We start from the raw sequence: 19,670 nt of genomic DNA, 5'->3' as shown, positions 1-19,670 counted from the left end.
GTGGCGGGTGGCGGCCATTAGGCGGCCGTTTGGGAGGCCGCCCCCCACGCCGGCCGGCTTGGTACTGGGAACGTAAGTGCGGGGGAGAAGGGGGGGGGGCGCTTGGCCGCCAGCAGCCGCCGAGCGGGGTCCTGGGTTTCAGCCAGGAGCGCACGCCTCGAGGAGGGGTCTCGGCCGCCGAGGGGCCTGGTGCCCTTGGCTATACGTAAGACGAAGGAAATGCCTGAATTGCTGTAGTGATCTGTGTTATCTATGTCTGAAGAAATGAGACCCAGAAATAGTAATAACTCTTGCTCTCCGATTGATACATCCCGCACAGTCATATGGCGAAAGTGAGCTGATGGGCTCCATACCTGCGGGGGAGAAGGGGGGGGGCGCTTTTGCGGCCGCCAGCCGCCGAGCGGGGTCCTGGGTTTCACCCAGGAGCGCACGCCTCGAGGAGGGGTCTCGGCCGCCGAGGGGCCTGGTGCCCTTGGCTATACGTAAGACGAAGGAAATGCCTGAATTGCTGTAGTGATCTGTGTTATCTATGTCTGAAGAAATGAGACCCAGAAATAGTAATAACTCTTGCTCTCCGATTGATACATCCCGCACAGTCATATGGCGAAAGTGAGCTGATGGGCTCCATACCTCTGGTTTGAAAACTTCTTTGAGAGAAAATGCTCTCACCGAAATTATTTCAACTTTGTTAAATAGGCTGGAGGATGTATATTTTTAACTATGCACGAAATAAAGCATTCAATGTACAACTTGTAACATTTTAATGCAAAGTAGTAATTTGTAATCTTAAGCGGCCAATAAAAATGCTGTGTTAATTCGGCATCCTGACTACTTCTGATGTAGCTGTTTATTTGTGTATTAGGAAGATGTTTGATAAACCAAACAACAGTGCGTTTCATCTCATTGCCCTCTTCTTGTTTGCAAAGCTGGATCAGTCCCGCGCAGCAGAAGCTTTCAGGTAAGTATTTGGCCTGTGAGGTTACTGCTGTGCACGTGATCAAGAATATGGTTTAATGCAGTTGCTGGGGGAGGGGGGAAGTGGCCTTTTGGGGTATGCTGTGGGAAAAGAACATACAGTCAGAGAATTTGTTTCCTCTTGATCACAACTTTGTAATGTATCAGAAAACGTGCCTTAATTCAAGTGTTTCTGATAGTATCTGTAACTTGGCAAGTTTGGTAAAAACTTTCATAGCTGCAAAGCAATCTACCTTTCCCATTCATGTCCCTGACCAAACGGTGAGTACCATGGATTGCTGCCAGGATCTTCAACATGGCAAGAACCCCATCTTCCTTAATGTTTTTCATTGTATATCCGAGCTGTTTTAGCTTACACATTAAAGAAGTAGCTGGAGGAAGGCTAGTGATATGAAAATTGTCAGCATTCTGACCCCTTTTTTTTCCCTCTTCCCTTCTCCTGAGTTAAAAAGAGCTGCAGGCAAATCTGTCTCTGAAATAGTCTGTGATTAACTTATTATGGCAAGAAAACCTTGTCATTTAACAAACTTTTAGCTATTCTTGGTCTAGGCTATATCCCCTCATTTTCTGTCTCCTCCAGGAGGCATCACTAAGAAATCTTTGTCTTAGTCTTGTTCTTATAATGGTTAATTAGGTAACTGAATATTTGAACATGTTTTGAAATTGCTTTTTCTTTTTTTTTCTCTCTTCTTTTTCCCCATCCTGTTTAAACGGAAAGAGACTGTTCCTTTCCAGCAGGAAACTTAACAGATCCTGAGTTTAGGAAGCAGTGCTGTATATGGCTAAAAGATATTGCAGTGAGTATTATGAAGAGTGGAAACTGATGCTATATGGGTTTCTGTGACCTCATTCTTTTTTGAGAGAATATGTGGTGCTTTTAAATAAGAGTTTTAAATAAGGTTGTTTTACCAAAGAATTCAGTTTTACCTTGTGTCTTATTTCACATCTTAGACTTGTTTGAGGAAAAAATTGTGGCATGGTGGAATTTAGATGATGGAGACTTAATCTTGAGTCTTAAAACTGCTGTGGTTTGCTTCTGAATAATGGTATTTGATTAAACAGAAGCCTAGAGCTTCCGTTCTCAGCTCTGGGTGATAATTTTCTTCAACTTGAGAGATGTTTGCTTAGGTAGCCTGGGAAGGTGTTTATTATTGTGAAAGTGGTTTCAGATGCACGAAAAACTTTTTTTTAACATTAGTGTTTCCTTATATATGGGGAAAAGGACTAAAGTTTAAGGTGAGCTTCCTAAAGGAAAGGAGACAAACTAAAATTGATTGCCTCAGGTATCATTGGTTATTATGTTATCTTCTCATGCTGCCTTTGTTTTAATGATAGTTCTAGAAATCAGGTCCTTATGTACTGGAACACTTTTATTTTTTTAGTAGTAATGGACAAGGTGAAAGCCAACAATGCAATATCTTTGAGTAAGATAAAAGCAGAACAAAGTACGCTGATGTCGTGATTTAACCTCAGTCGGCAACTGGGCACCACACAGCCGCTCGCTCACTCCCCCCACCCCCGGTGGGGTTGGGGAGAGAATCGGAAGAGTAAAAGTGAGAAAACTCGTGGGTTGAGATAAAAACTTTAATAATTGAAATAAAATTAATAATAATAGTAGTAATAATAATAATATACAAAGCAAGTGATGCACAATGCAATTGCTCACCACCTGCCAACTGATGCCCAGCCAGTCCCCGAGCAGCGGCCCCCTCCGGCCAGCTTTCCCCAGTTTATATCCTGAGCATGATGTCACATGGTATGGAATGTCCCTTTGGCCAGTTTGGGTCAGCTGTCCTGGCTGTGCCCCCTCCCAGCTTCTTGTGCACCTCCAGCCTTCTCAGTTGGTAGAGCACGGGAAGCTGCAAAGTCCTTCACACCAACTAAGCACTACTTAGCAACAACTAAAACATTGGTGTGTTGTCAACATTGTTCTCACCCTGAATCCAAAACACAGCGCTGCACCAGCTACTATGTAGAAAATTAACTCTATCCCAGCCGAAACCAGGACAAGTGATTAATGACTTAAGTAGAAAATGTGAAAGAAAACTTGGAATGCTTTTTCAAAGGTAGGGATTACCAGTTAGGAGTGAGGAGGGCAGAGATTTCTAATGTTTACCCAACACTGATTTCAGTCTTTTTGTTGAAACTGTCTTTTGTGTACAGAACTAGGGATGGTGGGAGGAACATTCAAAAAGTTTTAGTCTCTTCTGCTGATGAGTAGATGTCAACTGTGGTGGCAAAGTAGTTTAGCTTTGCATCAGGCTTGCTAGCAAGTAAGCTGCAGTGTTTTGGTACTCAGCTAAATGTTTGATGGCTGTTGTTTAGGCTTTATTTCTTAGATTAGTTTTGTGTTTAAAACCAATTTAACTTTTCTAGAATGAAAACCAAAGCTGTCTTCCACAAATTACACCTTCTTCATTTATTTCTCCTGCTGGTCCTAAATTTATTCACCTATTGTATCGGCTTGCAAGACACGTAGTGTTTGAGGACATGAAAACGAACTGCGTAGGTAAGCTGTAATGGAAGAATAAAAATGCTTCATTTGTCATGTTTGACAGTAAATCTGTCAAGTCTTTAATATATGCCAAGAGCTTTAATAGTTCTGAGCTGGCTGCTCGGTTCAAAATCTTTCACAGGGTTCTGTGCCCTTGCATACAGCTACTGCTGATAGAACAGTGCAGGTTGTTTTGCTTTCTGTTGTTTTATGGGTGTTCCTCCAGGGTTCATCTGTGTAATGCTGTATACCATTACCCACACAAGCAATGATTTGGTCCAAAAATATTGGACCACTATATTATACTCTTTCTCACAACTTGAGGAGTTCTGAAGGATCAGAACTGTCTATTCTAGGCATCTTGTATTGTTTTGGTGACCTAAAGAATAGGAAAAGGGAGTGAGAGTGAGGGAATGAAAATGTATACAACAGAAAGAACTGGCAAAAAAGACAGTACACTGCGTACTCATTTTAGTCCAGGTAAAATGGGCATCTTGATTTGTGATTCTTTCAGTTTAAACTAGGTAGATTAGGGAGTTGTCTATTTGCTGAACTTGAATGATGTAATCCAAACATTACCTTTCATTTAGGCACTGATATACCTTTTGCTGAAGCTGTAAAGTTGAGACCTAAGGATATGTACATGGCAAATGCAAGATGGAGAGTTGCATACAATAAACTTCTGCAGATTTTGCAAAAGGAAGATTTTATTATTCAAGAATATAAGAAAAAATCACAGTAAGTAATGCATTTAAAAAATTGGAGTCTTTTCACAAAAGCTGAGTTGTGTGTGTGTTTTTAAAAGGATTTGAGGAGGCTGCATCTGCTTTACATCATGAGTTCTGTTGAGCTTCTCGCCATTTTTTCCCCCTTTAACTCCTTTAATTGACAGTTCTTCTGTTTGTAGGGTCTTTTGTGAAGCATAGTAGTCTAAAGAAATTAGTTCTTCAGTTAGGGGATGCTGTATTTCGGAAGATATGGTTACTTGGGCATTAAAAATGATCAGGGAATTCTGTATGTATAGCACTATCATTTCTTAACTTTTGAAGGGTCATATCTCATCCTAAGACTGTCTCGGGCTGAAACATTTGGTCTTTGCTTAATCACTGTGGAACACATTTTTTAATTACATAATCCTTAATTATTTCACCAAAATTATGCTATTCTTTCTTCTTGTGTATGGAAAACATTCCCAGTTTGAGAAACAAGGATAACTGGAACTTTCTGTGCAGGCAGAGAGTTTTATATCATTGGAATTTACAGAATTTGGGTGGTGTGGTTTACATGACTGGAGCAGTGTCATGGACAGTTGCAAGCTGTTCAGTAAATGGCAGAAAAGGAGGGGGAGTTGCACTGCAGGTAAAAGAGCAGTTTCAGTGCTTGCAGCATAGCTCCGTACAAAGAGGACTGGTCTGTTTAATGCCTTTGGATCAAAATCAGAGGGTTTAGCATCAAGGGAGACCTTATGGTGGGTGTCTGCTATACACCTCTTCCTCTCTACCAGGGAAGGTATATGGAGCCTTCTTCAGATGAATCAAGCACACCTCAGACCTGCAGGCCTTGATTCTTATAGAGGATTTCAGCTTACCCTGGTGTTTGCTGGGAAAACAGTACAGTGGTGCATTAGCAATCTGGGAAACTGGAGGATGACTTTGTAATGCAATCACTGGGTGTGCTGGGTCGGAGTGATGCTCTTTTGAACTCTCTGCTTACATGTAAGAGAAAGTTCTAGAGACATAACTGCCAACAGGAGCCTTATGGTCACTGCAGCCAAGACTGTAGAACTTAAGATCCTAAGGAACATGAGGAAGACAAGTGGAAGAGTAATGACACTGGACTTAAAAGAGCAGATTTCCACTTGCCTGGGGAACTGCTAGGAGGTATTGTGTGGAAAGCAGAAGGGCTCAGGGGTGCTGTGATATTTTCAGAGATCCTTGCTGAAGCTCAAGTGTGGTCCAACCCCTTCAGTGGAAAAAGAAGCAGGCATAACAAGAAACCAGCCCGGTTAAACCAGTGAGCTAGTGACAGAGCTCAGAAACCAAAGAAGCAGCGTATGCAATATAGAAAAGGGACTCCCAGGCATAAATACAGAAATAATTCTCAGGTGTGCAGTGATGTAGTTATGGAGGCCAAAGTTCAGCCAAAGCTCCAAGAGCCTGAAAAAAGGCTTCCATAGGTATGTTATTAGGAAGTGGAAGTACATGGAGGATTTAGGTCTGCTTCTGAATGAAATAGTGTTAAGTTACAAGTGTCACAGGCTGAAATACCTAATGCCTTCTTTGCCTCAGTCTTCATGGGTAAGGTCAGTAGCCCAGCCTCTGTGCCAAGAAGCAATGATGAAAGAAGCAACAAACCACTGATAGTAGAAGAGGGTAAAGCAGAGGTTCATGTGTACAATCTGGACATACACAAACCTTTGCTACCTGATGGAATGCATCCAAGGGTGCAGAGGTACTTACCTGGCATAATTTCAGAACTGTTCTGTCATCTTTGGAAATATAGAAGGCGAGCTAAAGGGGTAAGCCCAAAGGGTGGTAGTGCCTCAAAGTCTAACTGGTCATGATCAGCTGATCATGAGTGGAGTTCCTCCGGGATTGATACTGGGTCTTATACTATTCCTTGTCTTCATAAGGGATATGGATGACAGGATTGAATGCAAACCCACCAAACTTGCAGGTGATGCCAAACTGTGAGGAAAGGTAGGAAAGGAAAGGAAAATATGCTGGAATGAAGAGCCATTACACAGGGAGACCTTGCCGGGTTTGGAGACTTGCCCAACAAGAATTGTGTGAGGTTTAACAAAGATCAGTGTGAAATCCTGCACCTGGGATGGAATAATCCCCAACAGCAGCACAGGCTTGTGGGTGATTGGCTGAGGAGCAGCTCTGCTAAGAAGAACCAGAGGTGAGAGTAGTTTTGGGCAATAAGCTGAACACGAGTCAGCAACATGGCCTGGTAGCCAAGACCAACAGCCTTCTAGGCTGTATGAAAAGGAGCACAGCCAGCAGATCAAGAGAAGTATTTCACTCTACCTGGCAATTTTAAGGCCACACCTGGAATACTGTGTTCAGTTTTGGTTCCCCCAGTTAAGGAGAGAGATTGAAATATAGGAGAGAGTCTAGCAGAGGACCACAGTTATTAGAGGGTTGGAGAACTTGACACATATGAGTAAAAGCTGTAGAAATTGGGTTTGTTTAGCCCAAAGAAGACATAGCTCAGGGGGTTTAATCACAATCTTCCAATATCTAAACAGTAGTTGTAGAGAAGATGGAGGTGCTCTTTTCGCAAGTATGTATGGTGACAGGACGAGGCAACAGGCCCAAGGTGCTTAAGAGAAAACTCCATCTGGATGAAAAAACAAAAAAAAAATAGAAAAAAATTAATGCGAGAAGAATTAAACCCTGGAATAGGTTGCCCAGAAAAGTGGTGGAATCTTCCGTGCGGGAAACATTCAAGACTTGGCTTGACAGAACCATGAGTAACATAATTGAAGGCTCTGCTTTCAGTGGAAGGCTCAACAACATCATTTCCAGAGGTCAAAGTCTCCTAAACTTCTCTGATTTCTATAATTCTGCATCTCCTCTCACCCTGCTTGGGAAGCGTTAGTGCTCTTGCTTAGCTTGTGAGTGGTACCCTTCAAAAACGTAGTTCTCTCTAGTTTTTTCATTCTCAAGAAGGCATCAGAACTCTGAAGATCCTTTAGAATTCAGCATGATTCAGGCACCCAGTGTTTCTGAAAAACAGGCCACTGTGTTTTTACATGCTTAAAAATTTTAAAAAAGCACTTTGGCTTTGGCAAAAGGACTTTAGTAGTCCAGCTGCTTGTACTCCGGTACTCTGTTGTCTAGTTTTTTGAAACTGAGGGATTTGGGTACTGTACAATTGCTGAATATATTTGGAGGTTTATATTACTAACGTATATTTCTAGTAACTACATTATTGTTCTTGGGTCTAATAAAAGCTGTTCCATTGCAATAGAATAAGTGACAGCTTAATTGCTTAATTTACAAATACCTTAGTGGCTTCCCTGGCTGTCTTTCTGCACAAAGTCACGGTGAGGAAGTCAAGGGTAAGTGTGGTTGGGGTTTTTTTTGTTTGTTTTCATCGTTCCAAAACTGCCTCAGTATGCAGATTTGGAAAGAATGAGCATGATTGGTTAGTGATTGTAAGGAATTCTGAGAATAGCAGGGTAGAAACTTGGATTTTTTTAAAAATCTGTGGTAACTGTTCACTTTTTTCCTAGGCTTTTAATTAAAGAAATAAAACAGATGAAGTCTGAATATGCAGTCCTGCAGATACAGTCTTGCAAGTAAGTGTTTTTCCTTGTAACTAAGTTAGCATATATAAATTTGATTTCTCAATTTTATGAAATATGGACTATAATTTCATTGTAGTCCACTTGAACTTTTGTTTTGCATGTGCATATAGGATGAAACAAAATGACCAAAACAAAAATGACAAAACTGGGAGAATTCAAAAGGTGAGCATTTTTTTTCTGCTGTGGCAGCGTACTGTATTTCTTCTTACATTTTTGCAGTACATACTCTGAGATACTGTTCTTTCTACTTGTCTACCTGTGGTTATGCTAGCCCCTTCTTCTGCCTTTATGCTGTTTTGATACTCTGTCATTATAGGTGGCAAACATTTTAATGTAGCATTTTTGTCCTCCTTGCCTATTAAGGTCCGCGGTATGTGGACACTTATAATGGAAATGCTTACATCTCTGAAAAAGGAAAAGGAAGTTGTGGATTCTGTACTTGATGTACTTGAAGATTGTGTTGGTCAGTGCATTTTAGATGGAACTAATGTTGTTTTCAGTGTTCCGTGGCTGTTGGCTCACAGAGTTGAAAGTGACATACACCAAGTAAGTAATTTTTGTCCTTCTTGCTAAACTGTTTTTTTTTTTTTTCAGTCCACAGGCATGTAGTTAGATAAATTAAAAAAAAAAAAAGTACTTCATAGATGATTAGAGGTGATTGCTCAAGGATGGAGAAAATGTCTAATTTGTATGTAAAAGTTTGTTATGATTATGCTGCTGTTTTGTATTGGTTATGTTTCAGCCATTAACTTTCTGATATTGATCCTGTTCACTAATTCTTTTTTTTTTTCTTGCTTGCTATGCTTCAAGCTTTGTACAGGAAATGTATATGAAGCTGAAAAACTGAATTTCTTAACAGTTATTCAGTTAGTAAATGAAGCCCTGAGGACATTGAGAGATGAATGTTGTCAATCTGAATTAAAACAACAACTTCAGGTCATTGAGAATAGGATTACGCTCCGCAATAAAGTACTACAGGATTTGGAGGCAAAGAGGTAATTGTCTGGAAATTTTCTCTGGTTCCTTGTTCTTTAGTCTAAGGACCATGTCTTCGTACCTTGCAGTCTTTTCTAAAATAATATCATTTATAGTGAAAACATGTTGGTTCAATCTTTTTCTGTTGCCTCTGGGAAATTCACATTTGTCTTGATTATCTATATAACTTCTAACTGAGGAGATTCTTCTCTAGGTAACTTCAGCTTTTTGCCCTTGCTTCATTAATGTTCTAGGATTTGTTCCTGGGGACCTCATTTGCTAGCTGATCCGATTATTTTTTTTTTCTTGTTATGTTAAGCAGTTCTGGGATTTTAAAACTTTATCTGAAACTGGATTAGGGAAAGCTTAAGTGTGTATCTCATTGTGTATATGTATTTTAGTATAGTTCTTCCAATTCTACTGTAAGAAACATGAAGACTACCTAGCAGCTGCTTTTTAGGTTGTGATTTTCGGTTAGTTCTTAGTACATGCACAAATGCATGAATAATCTTTGATACATATCAAAGATTTTGCAGAATAAGGGGAACACATAATACTCTCCATCTTTATGCAGAATTGTTATCTCCACCAACAGATGTGTTATGTTCATTTTTCATGCTCATATGTTACAGGCTAAAAATAGAGCAACAGCATTGTGTGTCGACGAGTGGGTCTATTTCTAGAAAACAGGAAGACTGGGAAGTGAAGTGGAAAAGCTTTCTTCACCTGTGTCCTTTTAATTTAACCTTAGATCAGGATCCAGTAAGTAGTGTTCAATTTATCTGATTCTGGGAAGGAGAAAGGGTGAAGGTGAGAGAGGATGCATCTAAGCTGGTGTGTTCTATTGCAATGCTTATGCTTCATATGTAAGGTTAGGGAATCGGATAGCACAATATGGCAGAAATTGCTTTATGAAGTAGTCTTTCTTAAAGAAGATACATTTGACGTAATGACAGCTAGTGTCTTCATTTGAGATGGGGGGATGGAACCATTTTGTCAAGACAGTAGATCAGCATAAGAGCGAGCTGATTGGTTTTGGTTTTGTCCATGTCCATCCCCCTGTGGAAATTGAGCTTTCATGTTCTATCAGTCTGAATGTCTGCTGAGTTCTGTTTTTCCCTTTTAAAGTGATCTGCTTGATGAATGAACAATAGTTTCCATTTTGACACTCACATTGATACAGGGATCTGAGGTTATACCCTTGCCTAGCTACCCAGCAGAGAGAGGAAAAGTTTCATGTTGAGTCTGACAGCTGGTTTGCAGAAAAGCTGTTGTAAATAATTGTCTGTTAATTGCTGTTAATATGCAGATTTTTTCAGCCTACTTGTGTAACTTTTTTTCTTTTGAAAGGAACTTGATTTAAGAGCTTCACCACCCCGTTCTCTTAATCTTGCAGAAGACGAAGATGAGGATAGTGTCTTTTGTCGACATCTAGTATCAGTTTCAGGTGGGTGAGCAGGAGAAGCTTCTTTCCTTTCTCCGCCTCTGCCACAATTGTTGAAAGTTACTTGGAATTGAAAAGACTCCCTGCTTGCGTTTGCAAGTATCTTTGATAGTCTCTGATAATCTGGTTCTGAATGACTCCTTGCCGCAATTGCCTTACATTTTTCAACCTTGTCATGTCTCAAAGATTCTCTGAAACTTTTGATATGGCAAAAAACCAATGCTGAAGCTGTTTGGTATTTTCTTCTTGCACGAAGAATGTTGAGTCAGATTTCCATGTACAAAGGTTCATTCATGGGTTCTAGAGAATACATTCATTCTAACAGTAAAAGTTGCTTCAGGTTGGAGGAGTAATAAGAAAGAGAGAAAGAAGATAAAACTTCCTTTTGGTCAGCTGGGAAAAGAAAAATTGAAGGTGTCTTCCCAGGTAAGCATCTTTCCCTGGTGCATTCTGAAATACTTATTCCACAGTTACTATGCCATTTGATCAGGACCTCACTTGATCTCTGTGTTGGTTGCTCTCAGTCATTGGGTTAACAGTGCTGATCAGAGCTCACTTTGATCAGACATGGATGTTACACATGCTAATCGGCTGATGAGCTGATTGTATTTTACTGGGTAGTGCTTATTGACCAAGTGTTGACTGTCCCTAGTATAGAGTTATAAATTAAGGCTACAAAGCAAGGGTGGAAAAGGAGGGGGAAGACAGCTTGAATCAGCTGTCATTTGCAGTCCCTTTTAGGAAAGATGACATAGCAGATGTGTGTTGATTTCAAGCTGCAAAGTAATAGGGGGAAGATCCTTTTGGTTACAAAGGTGAAAGCACTGCTCCAGCAGTCTGAGGGTACGTAGGTGTAAGTCTATAGAAATTGCAAAGGAAAGGCTATAGCATTGCAAATAGAAGGTCATTTGCCTTAAAAATTTCAAAGATTAAAGCACTGCGCAATAGTGCTGTGAGCTTCTGGTAATATCAGAAAGCTTGAGACAAACTAGTGTCTGTGGCATTTGCTCTACTGTGTGGTTAAGATGCTTGACCTGAGAATCCAGCCACTAAGAAGACTAACTTTCTGCCTGTTAACATGGTAAGCTTTAAAAAAAACGTTAACCTCACCTAACTTCTTGAAGTGAGCTTGGATTTTGGAGGTGGTGTTGAGGTGAATGTAAAAGGAAATGCCATTTATGTTTGAGAAGCTGAAATTCAGGGTTAATAGAGATCTACTGAGGTTAAACTCTGGCTTTTTATCCAAACAATGTGCCAGAATAGATATTTATTGTTCTAGAGGGTCCTGAGCTGAGGTATGTGTTCCTCTGGTAACGTACAAAACATTTCCTTACAGTGTGCCTTGCCTTGCTTGGACTGAGGCAGCGGTGATCAGAGAGATGAGTATGTCCACAGAGATATTTATTGATAAATGCAGGTGAAGATGGTGGGGAAAACATGGGTGGAATTTTGCTTTGTGGAATTGATGTGCCACACAATTGATGCGTATGTGGAGAGGAGGGGGTAATGATGACATGTGGCTGGGATTGTAGTTTGGAGGAAGGTGGAATGTGCAATTAATATGTGCAGGGTAGCAGATAGAATCATGCCTCTCGAACATGCATTCAGGAACAACACAAATAGGTGCTGGCTGCTAGTGGCATCTGTGGCTGCAGGTGGTACTTGAGCAAAAGGATTAATTTCACTGTCCTGCTTATGTATTAATTTATTTTTCTTGAAGTGTTCATGAAGTCCATCCTGTGAATAGTCTACAGAAGTGGTCTGAGTCACTTGTGTCACCTGGGAAGCCTGAGCAAAAAAAAAAAAAGGAAGCAATAATAAAACTCTTGACTTGCTTTTCTAGATGTTTGTGACTCTGTTTATGAAGTATGTTATGAGAAAGATGATGGGGCATTGGAAACTATGATGGATAAGTCAACGCCACCACCAAGATGGTATGATGTTAATGAGAAATTGATAAAAAAGCAGTGGAAAGAATAGAAATTTGCTTGTTGGAGTTGAATGTACTACATCTCTTGATCCTTAGTGGAATATTTCAGTAGCCCACTCCTTACATGTCACATCCACCTGATTTAGCAAGACAGTCCTAAAGTAACTGCTGCTTTCTCCAGCTGTTGACAGATTGATCAACTGATTGCTGCTGAATAGGATGTGCAGCAGCCAAGTTGCAAGGTTTTTATCTTTTTAACTACATTCTTTCAAGTTTTAAGAGGTGGGTGGAGAAAACAGAGAATTCTGTTTCTTGGGCTGGGTTGAGGTAGGCATATATGTTCAGTATAGCCTGAGAATAAAAGAACAGACATTCACAGGAGCCCTTCTTTTGTGTTTAAAAGAAAAAACGACTAAAACTGAACCGAAACAAAAAACTCGTGACTCCCAAGCAGAATCGCTGTGCTAAACCCTCTCAACAAGGTTTTTCTCATGAATTTTCTAAAATCACCTTGTTCTGTAACTTCTCTCACTACAGTTCCAGCAAAAGATAGAACACAAAACAATGTTATTCTAAAAAGCTTTGGCCTGTTTGTCATTTACTTAGTCCAGGAAGGTTTCATGACCTTTTGAATTACACTGTATTTCATAATATGACTCCTACAGATACTTGAAAGTTGCCTACTAGGAGAGAAAGGGCGTTAGCAAAGGAAGGCTGTCCTATACTTAGACATCAGTAGATATAGTTGCATTAAGTCTCAAAGGTTGTCCCAAGTAGTTAACAATTAAAGCCTGGGATTTCTCTCAGTGACTTAATACAGCATGGATTTTTGTCTGCTTCTGATTCTAAAGACAGATAACAGCAAATATTAACATTTTAAGGTGTGCTCTTCCTAACAAGTGAGGACTGTGCCTTATATTTTAAAGAGCTATGCAGTTAGCATTATGTTCATCAGAAGTGATAAGACTCAAGTTTTTGGTAGTGAAGTGATTGTCAAATATCAGTAAGTTCATATAGGAACAGACCTGCGGATGCCAGAGGTGATTTGGAGGAAGAATATCTAGGGAAAAGAACATTATCAAGACTGCAGAAGACTTTCTAGCTATCTTTGATGGCAGAATACAGAAGACTTGTTTACAAAATGTATCACAAAGTCCCTTCTTCTGTTTGGTAATTGAGGGAAAAGTTTCATAATATATTAATTTTGGGAGGCTGATACTCAACTAGAGCTAAATCTGCTCTAATTGTCACATGTTCTCCCTATAGTAAAAATGCCTTCTGATGACCGGGACGAATTGAGGGAAATCGTAACGGACAGATACGGGGCACACAATATGTAATGGCCTTCTACTAAGACTTGCATGCCACTTGTTTAATTTGTCTCTAAAACCTCTTTTTGTCCTCCCCCCGTTCCCCATTAGCCGCACACCTCCCAACGCCCCAAGGATCTCTTCAGTGCCTTTGGAGTTGTCAAAAGCATCTGAAAAAAAAGACGTGGTAATTGAAAAGGTTATTCTTCAGTAATTTCCTACCTGTCAAAGAAGTTAAACTTATGATACTTGCTTTTTACATTGATTGAAGCCTAGACTTAGTATTGGGGGGGAGGGTTGTAGTTTTTTGTTTTAGTTTTTTAAAGTAGTATTTTTACACATCTGAATCAGTGACGTAAAACTGTAAATGCTAACTGCCAGGGACTTCATTAAGCTTTAGGAAAGGACAGTAGGAAGTAGGTGCACTTGCACCTGACTTCCAATACAATGTACAGTGTGTCACTGATTCCCTGCTTGCTGAAACAGTCTTTGGTGTGAGCAGTGGTCAGACTTTGATGTTTCTTTAAGTGGTGTGTGAACTTAAGGGTTATAATGTGGCCTAAAAGCAACTTGGATGTACAGTTGTCCGTTGCACAATTGTTCACTGTAGTGTGTTTAAGGTAGTTGCAGATGAGTCATCTGTGTTCTATGTGACACCCTATCCTTGCCACTATTTATGTCCTACTTTAAATATGATTGTAAAAATATTTTGTGTTTAGTTAGAATTTAAGACTGAAATATTTTCATTGACTAAACGCTAAGGCCATTGCTGTTCAGAATTTGTACAGCAGTTTCGTCATGCTAATTTTCTGACACCTGAGTTTAAACCTTCTAATAATTCCTGTGTATTCCTCTAGAATGTGCATATTGAAACTTCCAAGGGAAAAAAAAAGCCTGTGCCTCCGGAGATCTTAAAAAATGGAAAGGGTGAGTCCACCATTTCAGAAATGTGGGAGAATGCAGGTGATCATGTTACCCAGATGGAGTCTCCTGTCAAAAAAGAAGACCCTCTTAAGAAAGCCAGAGATGAACTGGCAGAAGAGGTTAGGAAAAATTATTTTTAAATTGTTTGTTTGTTTTTAAATAAATGGTCATTAAGTTCAGAGAATAAATTACTAATTATATCATAAAATGCCTCTTGTAATCCGCGTATGTCAAACGTTACTTTTTTCTGCTAGATAGTAATCAGTGTCACTAAGTTTTAGGGGCCACTGCCCAATTAAGTACACCCCAAAAGCATGGAGCTTGACTTCACCATACTTACAAGTCATGGTGAAGTGAATAGCACTTTCAGTAGAATCATGGTGTGATTTTTTTTTTTTTTTTTTTTTTTTTTTTAATCAGCTCTCATACTTTAATCTATGAACCACTGCATTTTTTAAGAATGCAGCAGTCCTTTCTGTTTCTGGAGTTATGCAGGTTAAATATTTAATAGGGGCTTGGGAATATTAAGCAGGAATTTAAGTATTTCCTCTTTTAGGTATTTTATATAAGATTTAACTAAGGAATTCCTTCACAAGAATTACTGTAAGATGTGCCACAGCTTGATTTGGAAAGTAAATTGCATCTTTCACTGAAATGGTACAGTTATTTTTCATCTGCTAAAATGTTTTACTTATGTAAATGTGGCTCTAGTCTTCATGCTTATGCAGTTCTTGACTAGTGTCTTAAATATATTCTATCTGAGCACATTTTCTTATTTTAAAGATTGATTCATAGATGATGAGGGAACTTAGAATTAAATTCTGATTTCAGTCCCCTATCTTAATTTTGTGTTTGTAGGACACTCTGGTCATTGTGAGCCTAAGTAGTAAATGACAAAAGAAGAGTCAGGAGATTCCAAACTCTTCAGATCATTTGGAGAATGGGATTTATTTTGAGCCATAACTGACAAATAAAAAGGTTATAATTTTGCTTTCTCAACATCCTGCAGGTTGCAGAAACAGTGATATCTGAGTCGCCTCAGAGTGGTGAAGGAAAAGGAATGACATTAGAAGATCTCATTAGCTCACTGGCTTTTAACCCATTTTTAACAAGGAAACAAATTCCCCGAACTCCAGAAAATCTGCGTAAGTCTAAAACTCTGTTTTTATAATACTCACTGATTGGAAATGCGATTAGTTCCTTGACATCATACATGTCACACAAGAAGAAAAAGGTAATTATTTCAATGAAGCTGCAAGTTATCCTAATGGCTCACTCTGTAACACAACATAGTAGGCCTAATAAGATGTGAATACTGTGAATTACTTAACATAGATTTTTTTTTTCCTGTGTAGAATCCCCTTTGTGTTGAGGAAGAAAACTAAGCATAAACAATATAAAGCAGCTATACGTCTTCTTTCTCAGATTGCTTATGTTACTGAAGGGACAGAAGAAAACAGATGGATTGAGAGTATGAAAGTACTAAAATTTTGCCTTGGTTTGTTCCATTTAGTTACTGAAATTAGAAGCTCATGGAGAAAAGCTATTCAGACTGAGGGCTCATCAGAGGTAGAGCTGGCCGCCACTGAAGTGATGACAGAAGAAGCTCCAGTGGATGTTAGACCTATAATGCAGGAGGTGGCAGACTCTAGATTCATGTGCTCTATCCCTGCATCTCCTGTACCTGACTTTGATCCTCCCTTGTCAGAAAGGAAGTCCCAATTAAGTTGTACAGAATTTAGACCTCGAGAGCAGATGAGGATAAGTCATATCATTGAATCTCCAATTTTGGAAACATCTGGAATGCAAGAGAGTGAGAGAACTGAAGAACAGGAGTTAAAATGTATTGTTTTGAACAAAAGTTCTGTAGAAGATCCGGAACAGACTTTTCAGTACATAAAGAAGAGCATGAATACTCCAGATGTTTGTTCAGAAAAAAATAGTAGAACAGATATTCTACTTCCAGACCACTTTCACGGTTCCTTAGTGGATGGGATGCTGCATTGGAATGTATCTCCATTAAGTTCTATCAGTCGTGAAGCTGCCCACTTGGGGATACTGGATGAGACACTTCCAGAAGAACTTGATAACATAGATCCCAACAAATCTGCAAGCTCAGAGTTTGATTTTGATGTAATAGACAGTGCATATGTAACAGGTGGTTCAAAAAATAAAGGGGATATTCAAAAATCAAAGCTAGATCCACAGTCCCTGTTTAACACGTCTAAAGCGCTGAAAAAGACTGCATCTGGAAGTGAAGAGGAGCTGCATCAAACACATAATGGAGGTGAATCTATAAGTTGTAGATCAGACCTAAGTCTTGGACCAGAAAAAAGGGAGAGAGATGAATTGTGCGGTCCTCTCGAACTCTTCTGCTTGGATGAAGAATTTACCAAGACGCCATCACCAATCTCTCTTAATAAAAGAAAGTATTCCCTGTCATCTTTGCTGGTATCCTGTCAATATCTGGAGGAAATGGCATCAATGGTACACGAAATCCCATTAGACTTAATACATAAATTGAAGGGTAAGTGTCCATGTACTTTAGCAACAAGATTTTGTCCATTCTGCCACTGTATATACTACCATAAATAACCCACTCTGAATAGCTGAACCCTGCTGTGGAAGTGTAGGGAGACGGATTATTTGTATGGTTATTCCTTATGGAAGATGAGACTTAAAAGCAAAGGAAACATGCTTCCTTTAGTTGTATCAACACCTTGCAAATAGGAGGAAAGGTGCTCATCTGACTTTCTGAGGTAATCTGCAGCTATTTAAAAAAAAAAAACAAACCAAACCAAAACCCAAAAAGCCTTAAGGTGCTTTAGCAATGAAGTAATCTGAAGTTAAATTTTGAGAATTCACAAAGTTAGTTTGAAATAGTGTGTTTACTCTGAAGAAATTTGGCTATTTTGAAATGTGTTGTAGGTAATTGGAACTTTTGTGAGGTCAGTCAGGTGTTCATAGTCTGTAATACTTATTAATATACTTTTTATTATGAAATGTCCTGCATTCCAGCCTGCCTGCCCCCTCACCCAATTTCCAACAAAAGTGTCAACTTTGTTTAACCAGTAGTGCAGTGTTTAGTTACATGTGAGGTCAATTTTTGAAATGCATTAATAAAAATGATCCAGTAATGGTTATACAGAAGACTTTCACCAAAACAGGTGGTATTTAATGGAGTACTAGGAATTTAATGCAACAAGGAGTAGTGAGATTTGTATTTTGTGCAAAGGTTTGCTGCAATTTAGCTTTCACTTAAATTTGTGGCTGTGCAGATAACTGTTCCAAGCAAGGTAAAATCATCTGCTATCAAAATTAGAAGTACCATTTCATATATGATTTTTTTTAATATACGCCAAACACTTTTGGAGCAGTATTTCTGTCAATTAATTGAATATTACAGAGTGCTAACTAATACACTTTTTTCTTCCAGATAAAGAGCCGTTGAATGAGAAGCCGGACACGAAGGAATCTTCATCAGTGTAGAATTTGTAAAGCAGAAGCATAACCATAGTAGCACACTTACGGCTCACTTGAGCATGTAGCATTTTCTCCAAGCACTGCCTAGATGGAGATGTTGCAGTCCTTTCTATTTTTTGCGGGGACTATATTCCAGTCTTGTTGCCTGCTCTTGTTCTTCCAATTTCGTGTCATCCATAGTAGCATTCTATGTACAGCCCACCATTTATGTACAGAAGTATATGTTCCTTTTTAAGGACATTTTTAAAAATAGCAGATGTTGGTCGGATAGCATAATCTTAGAAAATGGAAAAACAGTCTCAAATGAGAAATAGTGAAATTTGGTGTCTCTATCTTGCCCCTAATCCCCCCACCCCCCAAAAACCCAAACAAATGCAAAACCAAAACCCACCAAAATGTAGGGGACCAAGTAAAATTAATTGGATTCTTCTCTCGTATTGATACTTCTGGTTGATATTGCCATCAGTTCTACCTGTTGATAGAAGCTGCTCTCTTTTTATAAATGTCACCGAAGTGCCTATTTCTTTAGGCGTATTACTGAATAAATGTTTTACACTAAAGTTGTAAAAACTTATGACTTGTGGTAGTGTTAATGCCACTTTATTCTCAAATAGTTGATACACATTTATGACACTGTGGCGTAAGTAACTGATAATACTGTTTGTTGTGGGGTGGGAATGTGAAAGTTGAGGTTCCAGCAGATAAACTTCTTGCTGTAAAAGTACTGACCCCTAACGTGATATGTTTACAGAGTTTTGAAGGCTTGCTAAGTAAAGGTTGTTCTTCTGGTATATCTTTCTTCTCCTTTCTTCAAAAACAGTTGCAAATAGGTTTTAAGAAGAATCTCCACGTGTATCTGACATCTTCCTTACAAAGCAGAATTTGACAAGCTTTATGAAAAAAGACTTATGTGGCTGGTTGTGGAAGCTATAATGTGGCTGCTGACATGTTAACAGCTAAGAGGCAAGTGCTTCTTAATAGCCCATTTACATGTTGATCTAATCATGGTCAAACAGCTAGAGAATTGGAAGCTCTGACCTTAGCTATGGGCTGTCTGGAACACACCAAGCTGTGTTCCTTGCAGACCTGGGCTCTAGAGCTTGGTACTGGTGATTTCACAAAGGTTCCCCAGGTGACTGTCAAGGCTTTCATGGCCTAGTCAGAAGAGGCTTGAAAGCAGGACCACAGAGCTCTGGTTGGGATGCCACCAGAGGAACCTGGGCATGCTGCCCCAGGGAAGGAGCTGGTCAGCTGCGATGTGTAGTGCAATCTGTGCCAGTTTTATGTGCTCTGTCCCTGCTTCTGGAGGTTCCCAGGTCATCTTCTGACATAATTGTCTCCAGGGACTGCTGCTGAAGAGTGTTTTTTTTGTTTGTTTGTTTTGTTCTGCTATAGAGCAACTGCTGGGAAAGACCTGAACCATAACTTTTTCGTAGCAAACATGTCTCCTATATCGCCTGTGCCTTTGCATGTAGTTCCATCCTTGAAGAAGTGCGTTTGTCAGCTGTGCTCCTGTGGGTATGTAAAAGAGGCTGGGGGAAGGAGCTTGCAGTAGCGGTTACTCGGCTAGCAGGCTCCACTGCTCTTTAGGGCTGCACTGTTACTCACTGCTATAAGTTGCGTATGAAAAATTGTAAATAAAGGTATCTTAGAGCATTTTTAAAGATTTAAAACAGGAAGTATTTTTCCCCCATTCTGCCTATTCAACCATGTGGTTCTTGTTTTTTGTCATAGCAGTGAACAAATGGCAGGGAGGCTTCCCATTTTTCTTATGTAGGTGCATTGCATGTCTAAGAGGAAAGCTTTCCACTTTTTGG

General features: G+C 39.5%; 1 protein-coding gene across 2 annotated transcripts; it reads left to right on the top strand.

Moving 5' to 3' along the window:
- Positions 1 to 38: 38 nt before the first annotated feature.
- On the top strand, positions 39 to 18,427 carry HAUS6 (HAUS augmin like complex subunit 6). 2 transcript variants are annotated; one of them, XM_009274289.1, is made up of 17 exons: positions 39 to 72; positions 863 to 958; positions 1,694 to 1,772; positions 3,352 to 3,484; positions 4,060 to 4,207; positions 7,713 to 7,778; positions 7,898 to 7,949; positions 8,151 to 8,333; positions 8,598 to 8,782; positions 9,395 to 9,524; positions 10,113 to 10,209; positions 12,050 to 12,140; positions 13,558 to 13,633; positions 14,304 to 14,489; positions 15,380 to 15,515; positions 15,884 to 16,897; positions 17,807 to 18,427. In XM_009274289.1, exons 2-17 carry the CDS (start codon positions 867 to 869, stop codon positions 17,857 to 17,859), a joined length of 2,721 nt encoding a protein of 906 aa, XP_009272564.1. In that variant the 5' UTR covers positions 39 to 72; positions 863 to 866; the 3' UTR covers positions 17,860 to 18,427. The 2 variants fall into 2 exon arrangements, with proteins under 2 accessions (XP_009272564.1, XP_009272563.1); XM_009274288.1 differs by having other exon boundaries at positions 13,558 to 13,645.
- Positions 18,428 to 19,670: the final 1,243 nt, after the last annotated feature.

This window comes from Aptenodytes forsteri, unplaced genomic scaffold, assembly GCF_000699145.1.
Source record: "Aptenodytes forsteri isolate BGI_AS27 unplaced genomic scaffold, ASM69914v1 Scaffold46, whole genome shotgun sequence".
Classification (NCBI taxonomy): Eukaryota; Metazoa; Chordata; class Aves; order Sphenisciformes; family Spheniscidae; genus Aptenodytes; species Aptenodytes forsteri.
This window is presented reverse-complemented; position numbering and strand designations above follow the sequence as displayed.

Bases quoted from the DNA above. Each gene is read 5' to 3' on its own strand.
- HAUS6 (XM_009274288.1), top strand. From the start codon at position 867: ATGTTTGATAAACCAAACAACAGTGCGTTTCATCTCATTGCCCTCTTC. The intron at 8,783-9,394 runs GTAATTGTCTGG...CATATGTTACAG, and splicing joins CAGGATTTGGAGGCAAAGAG to GCTAAAAATAGAGCAACAGC. The intron at 12,141-13,557 runs GTATGATGTTAA...GTTCCCCATTAG, and splicing joins TCAACGCCACCACCAAGATG to CCGCACACCTCCCAACGCCC.